This window comes from Eumetopias jubatus, unplaced genomic scaffold (assembly GCF_037043125.1).
Source record: "Eumetopias jubatus isolate StellerSeaLion01/CBP00866 unplaced genomic scaffold, mEumJub1_p1.0 scaffold_8, whole genome shotgun sequence".
Taxonomy (NCBI): Eukaryota; Metazoa; Chordata; class Mammalia; order Carnivora; family Otariidae; genus Eumetopias; species Eumetopias jubatus.
This window is the reverse complement of record NW_028274814.1, coordinates 46082080-46091624: the sequence shown is the minus strand read 5'-3', so window position 1 is coordinate 46091624 and position 9545 is coordinate 46082080. Positions and strand designations below refer to the sequence as shown.

The 9545-nt window shown below is 42.9% G+C and overlaps 1 protein-coding gene across 2 annotated transcripts; it reads left to right on the top strand.

Moving 5' to 3' along the window:
• Window positions 1-847: 847 nt before the first annotated feature.
• On the top strand, window positions 848-5373 carry LOC148163699 (homeobox protein NANOG-like). 2 transcript variants are annotated; one of them, XM_088025548.1, is made up of 4 exons: window positions 848-994; window positions 3104-3373; window positions 4751-4837; window positions 5023-5373. In XM_088025548.1, exons 1-4 carry the CDS (start codon window positions 848-850, stop codon window positions 5371-5373), a joined length of 855 nt encoding a protein of 284 aa, XP_087881674.1. The 2 variants fall into 2 exon arrangements, with proteins under 2 accessions (XP_087881674.1, XP_087881673.1); XM_088025547.1 differs by having other exon boundaries at window positions 4975-5373.
• The last annotated feature ends 4172 nt before the right edge of the window (window positions 5374-9545 follow it).

The following is a 9545-nucleotide window of genomic DNA, read 5'->3' as shown; positions in this document are numbered from 1 at the left end:
ATTTCCCATACTGATGGCAGAAGCATAGTTACCTGCAGGGCACAAAGTCAGCAGGTCAGCAGGCTGCCGCTCCTTTCCTCTGACTTTTGTTAAAAAGGAGACAACAGTCCTGGGGGAAAGCCTTGTCTGTCTGTCTCTCTGAAAACTAAAAAACAGTAAGAGGATCTTGAAAACAAGTACTAGTTTTGATATCAACTGACACCTTAGCAACATACAACATGTGTCTTATTGTGACCTTAGGGGGACTTGAAGAGGAAAACAGAGCTACTGGTTCAAGTTTCCGCCAGCACCAGCTCAATTTTGAGACCCTAAGGGGACTTAAATCAAGAAATTAATTGTTCTAGTGGAAGGTTCAATCACCTGAGGTAGTCTCAGGTGCATCTTTGATTTGAAAAGATGGAAACGCAGTGAACCCAGAAATATGTAATTGTTGGGTTTACCTTTTCTTAAGGTTCTGTGGCCCCCGTTTCCCCGTTCCCCACCCAGTCTGGACTACCCGGCAGCTACCTTTTACATTACAATGGCCTTGGTGAGACTGGCAGACAGGATTAACTGAGAATTCCCAAGGGTGTGTGTGGGCATGGGGCTGCCAGGAGGGGCGGTCTGAGGATGGTGGAGCCTTCCTTATAAATCTAGAGCCTCCAAAATTTTCTCCTCTGGCTCCATTGGGCTGGTTGGCTCTTACTGTTGCAGTGGTGACGCACTTCATCCTGTCTTTCTCAGACTCCTAACATCTAGAGGTCTTCCTACTCTCCTCAGCTCTTCCACCTAGATCCATATGCCTGGGCCTTTCTTGCAATCTCGCTCTTTTTTTTTTTTTTCCCCCGTCTACCCTCAACTCACCAACATGAGTGCAGATCCAGCTCTGCCCCAATGCCCACCTGGCCCCAAAGCACCCAGTTCAAGGGACTCTTCTCCAATGCCTGAGATTTATGGGCCTGAAGAAAATTATGCGTCCCTGCAAATGTCATCTGCTCAGACACCCCACGCGGAGACCGATAAGGGGAAAGGAATCCTCAAAAAGCTGCTTTCCTTGAGGGAAAGTGAAAGGCGAAGGAGGGTCAGGGTCCTTCGTTTCCCTCGTGAGCAATTATAGTCCATTAATACGAGCGGGTGTCCTCAGTTAACCCTCTCAGCACCTGTCTCGGTTGTAAGTTGGTGGCGGGTGCCCGTTCACCTGTCCCAGGTGTCAGTCAAGAGACAAGGGCCCCAGGATGCGGGCATTTCGGCTGTTCACTGGGTATGGGAGGGCTTACGTGCACAGGCGCTGTGGAAACGCAAATGTGATGTGATAAATGAGCTGATGTCTAAATCTTCACGCAGTGCTGAGGACACGGTAACGGTGTTAAGTGCTAAGCCAGAAGTCCTAGCATCACAGCTGGCGTGGGGGATGCAGTGAGCATCCCCTTTTTGATTAGTCTTTTTTCACGGAATGCCAGAAATGGCGTGGCTAGTGATGAATCTCACCTTACTGAAACGTTTTGCCTTTGTACGACAGTAGTAACCGGCTCTTCTCCCACTCCTTGGCTCTATGGGTGTTACTCACTGGGGCAGTTCTGAGTTTCTGGGAACCTCCTATGCCCACGTCTCTCCTACATCCTGGGGAAATGTTCGTCCCATTTTATGGTAGATAATTCTAGAAGGTTTAATCTGCTGACACTCAAAGGGGCTAGAGCCCAAATTTGTGAAACCCAGTTTGGCTTCTAAATGGTAACCACAGGTGGGGGGTGGGGTGGGTGCTCAGGACACTGTAAAGGCAGTATATTTTTGTAAATCCGTCAGGCAGCAGTTGTTAAAAATGAAAATGTAAATTTAACCATTTCTTAAGATTTGTGGTAACTTTCATTTTTTTAAGATTTATGATAAAGATAAAGACTTAATTGTTTACATGATGATTACCTCTAAAACTAAGCTGTGGGGAAGGACTAAGTAAGCATCTACTTTATTGGAATGTTAGATTTTAATGTTACCCTGTTTTCCTAAACTTCATATTGATGGCCTTTCTTAATTTCAAACCTTGAATAATCAGCGCTGGATTGTGAGAAGTAGCTTGGGTATGAGCAAGTAGGCATAAGCAAGTGGGCACGCCCTCCTTAGCAAGCCAAGTGCAAGTTTTGTAGAGATCATTTTTAGGAGATGCTCCACTGTACTCCTTGGTCTAGCCCCATTTTCTTTCCTTCTAGGTCTACTCACAAGAAGCATAAAATTGTGAATTTTTGCCACGGAATACAGACTAGGGGAGAGCTGAAGTTGAGCGCGGGAAATAAATACCTCAGTGCTATTAAGAGTTTAAGCGGCTACCAAATCTAGGCAATATACAGAAAATGAATTTTTTTATTTTTTGTTTTTTATTTTTATATTTTTGTAGGAAATTAATTTTTAGTTAGACGGTAAATACATGCCAGGTCCTGTGCTAGACAACTTTCTCTGTCACTTTGCTTTAATCAGTGAAGGAACTCCCTCTGTGAGGGAGAGAAATACTTTTGGAAACGGGGTCCCACAGCTAGTAAAGACAGAGTCTGAAACGAAAGCCTATCGGAATTCCCAGTTCGTGCTACTCCTGGTATTTGGAACTGGGCAGTAGTCAGCCGTGGATTTTAAAGGGTCCCCAGAATCTGATGTAGGTGAGGATTAATTTTACAAAAAGGAGTCCAGTGATCATTCCCACCTTTCTGAGCAGCCACAGTGTAGGCTCTTGAGCATCAATTTGCAGTAAAAATCTTTTGCCAAAGAGGTTCGAGGGGCACCTGGCTGGCTCAGTCGGTGGAGCATGTGACCCTTGATCTCGACAGTGTAAATTAGAGCCCCATGTTGGGTGGAGATTACTTAAAAATAAAGTCATAAAAAAAAAAGAGGTTTGAGTCCCCTCTGCTTCCCAGCAGGTAGGCTGTTGGCCATGTCCATTGGATGTGAAATGGTGACAACTAGTACACTTAGTGGGTTGGCATCATCTGAAGATGAGCAAAGTGTGCAAGGTCCCAGAAGAGTTTTTACTACCTAATTCTGAGGTTGTGAGGACTTTAAAAATGCTGTGAAAACAATGAATTTGCGAATATGATTGAGCATCTGCAAAGTTTTAGAGAAAAGTGTTGTTTTATTTCCCACAGTCTCTCCTCTTCCTGCATCCATGGATCTGCGTATTCAGGACAGCCCCGACTCCTCCACCAGTCCCAGGGTAAAAGTACCACCCACCTCCGGGGAGGAGAGAACAGTGAGGAAGGAAGATACGGCCCAGGGCAAGAAACAGAAGATCAGGACCGTGTTCTCTCAGGCCCAACTCTATGTCCTCAATGGTCGATTTCAGAGACAGAAATACCTCAGTCTCCAGCAGATGCAAGAACTTTCCAACATTCTGAACCTTAGCTATAAGCAGGTAGGATGTGTTTTGTTCTCCTTGCAGTGACAAATGAAAAGCTCCTTTGCAGATGAGCATTACTAACATCTGTGTTTGTGTACCCGCTACAAATAATTTTAATATGAAAGTGGGTTCTTTGTAACATTTCATGACCATCTTTTTTTTTTCTTTTTCCTAAGCTTTTTATTTATTTGACAGAGAGAGGGCACAAGGAAGGGGGATCGGCAGGCAGGGGCGAGCGGATGAGGCAGGCTCCATCCCCGGACCCTGGGATCCTGACCTGAGCCCAAGGCAGACACTTGACAACAGAGCCACCCAGGCGCCCCTCGTGACCATCTTTAAATGTTCTCTTTAATTATGCCATAGTTTATTTAACCACTTCTCCCTGTTGCACAAGCTAAAATGCCAAAAAGGTTTCTGATTTCTCCTTGATCAGAGGAGTTCTATATATTTCCATCTTCCAGGTTAGGAGAGTCCTTAACCAACACTGCTTCTCATTAAAATAAAAAAATGGAATCATTTGTTTGTCTGTGTACAGTTGATTACTAGTGAGGTTAATAATTTTTCATATTCTTGCCTAATAGATATTTTATGGTTTTCTATCACCAGTGTATACTTAGAGATAAGTCCTCCATTCCATAATTTTATAGTGTGTGGGTGTGTACACCTGTACATACATACATCTGGTCCTTCTTAATCTCATTTTCTAATTTATAGTTTATAAATCATCTGAAAATTGAAGTTTTGTGTGCTGTTATATAACTTGATAATATCTAAATAGTTCTAGTGGTGTATTTTATAATTCATGAGTTAAAATTACCACCATTATCCCATTAAATACAGAAGTGTGCTTAGGGGTGCCTGGGTGGCTCAGCTGGTTAAGCAACTGACTTGGGCTCAGGTCGTGATCCCAAAGTCCCGTGGTTGAGTCCCGCACTGGGATCCCTGCTCAGCAGGCAGTCTGCTTCTCCCTCTGACACTACCCCCTCTTGTGTTCTCTCTCACTCTGTCAAATAAATAAAATTTAAAAAAAAAGCAGTGTGCTTATGGGGGGAGGATTTTTACTGCAAAGTAACCTTTTAACTGTGACTACCGGGATGGCTCAACTATGAAAAGGGGGATGGGTAGATATCTACACGTGAACTTTCTAGTGAGTAGATAAGTAGCGTATCTTCTCTAACTGGTTAGCTGTATTAAAGCAGCCAGCTGACTTGAGGGGCTTTGAGATTCATTCACAGAAAATTGTTTCCAGATTGCAGAAAGGACTCTAGAAGGTTTCATCTTGTTCCTGAGCTTTAGATACTGTCAGGGGAAAAAATGTTCACAATATTCTTTGATCCCTGGTACATCCACACGACTGGTATTTTATGTTTTCCTGTCACTTTTTTTTGATAGGTGAAGACCTGGTTCCAGAACCAGAGAATGAAATGTAAGAGGTGGCAGAAAAACCATTGGCCAAAGGAGAGCAAGAGTGTGACTCAGGTGATGGGAAGCTTTTATCTTTCTGCTTTCTTTTCACTGACTTCTTAGTTTTGTTCGTTGCTAAACCATACAACCCCAACCACACACGGTTCTGATTTTCCTCCGAGCTTTTCAGTTAATCTGCTATTCCTTTTCAGAACAGCACAGCAACCACACAATACCCAGGCTTCTATTCCTACCACCAGGGATACCTGAGGAACACTTCTGGAAACCTTCCACTATGGAGCAACCAGACCTGGAACAGCCAGTCTTGGAGCAACCACTCCTGGAACGGCCAGTCTTGGGGCAACCATTCCTGGGCCAGTCAGACCTGGTGCCCCCAAACCTGGAACAATCAGCTCCAGAACTGTGGAGAGGAATCCCTGCAGCCCCAGATCCAGTTCCAGCAAAATTCCATCAGCGATTTGGAGTCCATCTTAGCAACTTCTGGGGAAAGCCATAGTGTAATACAACAATCCGCTAAGTATTTTAGTACCCAGCAAATAATGGATTTGTTCCCAAATTACTCTGTGAACATAGAGCCTGAAGATGTGTGACGATGAGTATATTATTCGATCTCAGTTTGGGTGGTGGCTGTATTACTTCTAGGCTTTGTCTTCTAGGGTCCTCTATAGATCTCGGCCTCGATAATCTGTTTCCCATTGTTCTTATTGTGTCCACTGAGGGGGTACGATTGGAGTCAAAGAGGTTTCAGGAGCGGTGGCTGCTCTGGACAACATGAGAAAAGGTGTTTCTGGCTATAGGTGACTAGATACAATCCTAATGTGGATCTCTTTAGGTTCTAGAATCTAACCTCAAGAATAGGAAGTGAAGATACAAAGACGTGTGATGAAGGATAATTTGTATTTTCTGAGATTGTGAGGCTTTTCTTGTTAATAACCTCAATTACTACCGGAGAGGGGTTAAGCTATCGTGTGCTTCATTGATTTCCTCTGTCCCTTGTGATGTTTTACTAGCACTGTTAATTTGTTCATTATTCTAGGATTTGTAGAAAGATGTTTTGTATTTTAATGTATCATGATAATAGTACCCGTTTGGCTGATTGGTTTATAGGTTTAAGTACAAATAAATAAAATACCCACTTTACCCTTTGTTGTCTCTACCCTGATTTCACCAGTAGTTCAGGGAATAAAAACTGATGCAGGACTCGATCCTGGGACTCCAGGAAACATGGGTTGTTTTGTTGTTAAAGATTTTATTTACTTGAAGAGACAGTACAGGCCGAGGGTAGAAGGAGAAGCCGTTTCCCCGCTGAGCAAGGAGCCCGCAGGTCTACCCATATCAGGCAGTAACCTTAACAAGGCAGGGTTCCCTGTCCCTTGCCAGAGTGGTGTCCGAAAAAGCCAGCTAAAGGGCGCCTGGGTGGCTCAGTTGGTTGGGCAACTGCCTTCGGCTCAGATCATGACCCTGGAGTCCCAGGATCGAGTCCTGCATCGGGCTCCCTACTCCGCCGGGGAGTCGGCTTCTCCCTCTCACCCTCCTCCCTCTCATGCTCTCTCTCTAATAAATAAATTTCAAAAAAATCTTAAAAAAAAAAAGCCAGCTAAAACAGCAGGCTTAAAGATCCAGACTCCTAGCTATTACACAAAAATAACCTAGATTTCAATGGAAAATCACCCATCATACTATGAATTACAAATTTTCAAAATTAAAAAAAAACTTACATGCCAATATCAAGATAAAAGAAATGTAAAATTATCTGACAGATTTTTAAAAGATCTTCTAACGATTTTATTCACTTGAGAGTGACAGAGCTAGTAAAACACACAAGCAGGGAGGAGAGGGAGAAACAGACTCCCCACTGAGCAGCGAGCCCGATACAGGGCTCAATCCCAGGACCCTGGGATCATGAAGACGCTTAACCGACTGAGCCACCCAGTCACCGAACATGGGTCTTTATACCCTTTTAATGTGTGGGGGGGACAATTAACTGAAATTTCTCTAGCCACTGGGGAGGCTCCTATCTTAGAAATGAGGAAAGGAAAGGTAACTTAGTATATTTAGTTGCTAGGTGACTGATCAAATAAATCTGAGCTGATTTATTTCCCTTATGTGTGTAATAGTATTGAAACAACAAAATTTGTGGTTATTTGCAGTTAAAAGTAGGGGCAGGGAAGTGATAGACCTCTTAGGTTTCAAGAGTCTTAAATGTAGGGCAGCCAGGGATGAGGCAAATAACCGAAGGTAGAGGGCGCTAAAGAAGGGGGGGAAGGTCAGCTGATGTAACTCACATACAGGGAAGGTTATGTGTCCACCCTTGGGTACAATTATACTCTGCCAGAAAGAACTATGTTGAAGTAAGCTTATTTTAAGACAATTTTTATTTTTTAAAGACTTTATTTGACAGCGAGAGGGAACACAAGCAGGGGCAGTGGGAGAGGGAGCAGCAGGCTTCCTGCTGAGCAGGGAGCCCGATGCCGGGCTCGATCCCACGACCCTGAGATCATGACCTGAGCCAAAGGCAGACGCTTAACGACTGAGCCACCCAGGTGCCTGACATTTTTTATTTAAGACCTTTTGTAAATGCCAGGTTTTATTAAATAAATAAATAAATAAAAGGACCTTGTTAAATTTACAGACCAACTACAAAGCACAATTTAATGTTTTAAAGTATAAATCTATTAATATATTAATGTTAACATAAACTGGATCAGAGACAAATAGTAAGTTCTGAGGCAAGTTTGAAATAGGCTTTTTTGTCCAGGTAAGTTATGTTCTCACCTTAGAAGAGGCTGGCGAGCCAGGCATCTGTGAATGATAGGAATCCTTTTCTTCTACTATCTTCCCATCCTGGCTCGCCCCCAAATTGATCTGGTTGAGCGCAATTTCAGTCAGTCGGCCTTCCTGCCCCACAGGAACGTCCACTTTCCGAAGCAGCAGAGGGTAACCAACCAGGCAGTTTTTCTGGCCCTTTCCCTCATGGTTCCCCCAATTTTCCAATGTTGTGAAACCTCACCCAATCAAATTAGACATCTGACAGAAGAAATTGGGGATAATTTTTGCCAAGACCTAAGGACAACACAAAAGCCTATTCAACTGTCAGTTCTTTGAGTTTGCAAAGTGCAAAGCCCTTTATTATGAACAGATAGATAATAAAAACAGAAAGCATTGATCCAACAATTAAAATAGTATATGAAATCACTTCTAAATCCCCACATTTTAGTTTTATAATTCAACCAGATTTGAGTGTGACATTTTAAAAACGTAGCATCTCACTGTTCTGCCACCTGGCTTTTTCATTATGTTTTAAATGTATTGAGTGAAGGAAAAATTCCTTGAAGAGATTAGAGGGTTTTATTTATTTATTTATTTATTTTTATTATTATTTTTTTTAAGATTTTATTAATTTATTTGACAGAAAGACACAGCCAGAGAGGGAACACAAGCAGGGGGAGTGCAAGAGGGAGAAGCGGGCTTCCTGCCAAGCAGGGAGCCTGATGCAGAACTCGATCCCAGGACCCTGGGATCATGACCTGAGCTGAAGGCAGATGCTTAATGGCTGAGCCACCCAGGCACCCGTTTTTTTTTTTTTAATTGTATGTCACTGGGGCGCCTGGCTTAGCTTAGTCGGTGGAACCCTGACCCTTGATCTCAAGAGTCATGAGTTAATACCCCACATTGGGCATAATGCTTATTTTTTATTTTATTTTTTATTTATTTATTTTTTTGCTTCACACATTTAAAGCTTTTATTTTGAAAAATAAAATACAAGTCATTAAGTTGTAAATGTACGGTAATTCCTCAACTTCTCAAAAACAATACAATGAATTATTTAAATAATTAAGGTATTTAATATTATCCACATCAATACATTTAAACAGGAAGTGTTGTACAAAACATTAGAACATGTACAAACAACCTATTCCAAGATGAAACTGCCCAATTTTGCTTATAGAATTCCATTTTAAAAACCCTCCCCTTGAAACAAAAGTTTGGAATCTGGTAAGAAAACATGAGGACCAGAGCAGTTTTAACAGAAAGCACATGCTCCCTCTGGGCTTCTTATCCACAGGGTTGTGCATGTAATTAGGATCAAGAGCACTGCAGTCAGGAAGATCACTCAGGAAGGCCCAAATGTATACTGACATCCCACCTTCGCAGTGGGAGGAGACCGGCAAGCCAACAGGAGATGCGGGCCATGGTACATACGCTCCACTGATCTCAGCGGGGGACAGCCAGTCCTAGAACTTTCCCTCCTGTTGAAAGGCAGCAGTCTTCCCTCATATACGTAAGTGGTTCCTGGCTCTGCTACTCCACTTCCTCAGTCTGAGGCTTTTCTTTAAGAAATTCAGGGAGCTGAAATTCTCCTTTATCGACCCTTCTAGTGTTTTCAAGGATTTTGGGATCAGGTTTTCCATAGTTAGGTGGATTGGCATATAGGTCATATCCAAGTTTGGCAATAATGCTTATTTTTTAAAAAATTTAAAAAGAAGTAATATGTCACAGTTTTACAAAATTCTTTTTTTTTTTACAAAATTCTTTGCACATAATGAATCGCCAACACATCTGAGGAAATACTAAATGGTGACCCAGAGCCTAGAAATGGGAAAATAGCTAGTATAAAAGTGACAGTCTTGGGCGCCTGGGTGGCTCAGTTGGTTCAGCGACTGCCTTCGGCTCAGGTCATGATCCTGGAGTCCCGGGATCGAGTCCCGCATCGGGCTCCCCGCTCAGCGGGGAGTCTGCTCCTCCCTCTGGCCCTCTTCCC

Bases quoted from the DNA above. Each gene is read 5' to 3' on its own strand.
- LOC148163699 (XM_088025547.1), top strand. From the start codon at position 848: ATGAGTGCAGATCCAGCTCTGCCCCAATGCCCACCTGGCCCCAAAGCA. The intron at 995-3,103 runs ACCGATAAGGGG...GTTTTATTTCCC, and splicing joins CTCAGACACCCCACGCGGAG to ACAGTCTCTCCTCTTCCTGC. The intron at 4,838-4,974 runs GTGATGGGAAGC...ATTCCTTTTCAG, and splicing joins AGAGCAAGAGTGTGACTCAG to AACAGCACAGCAACCACACA.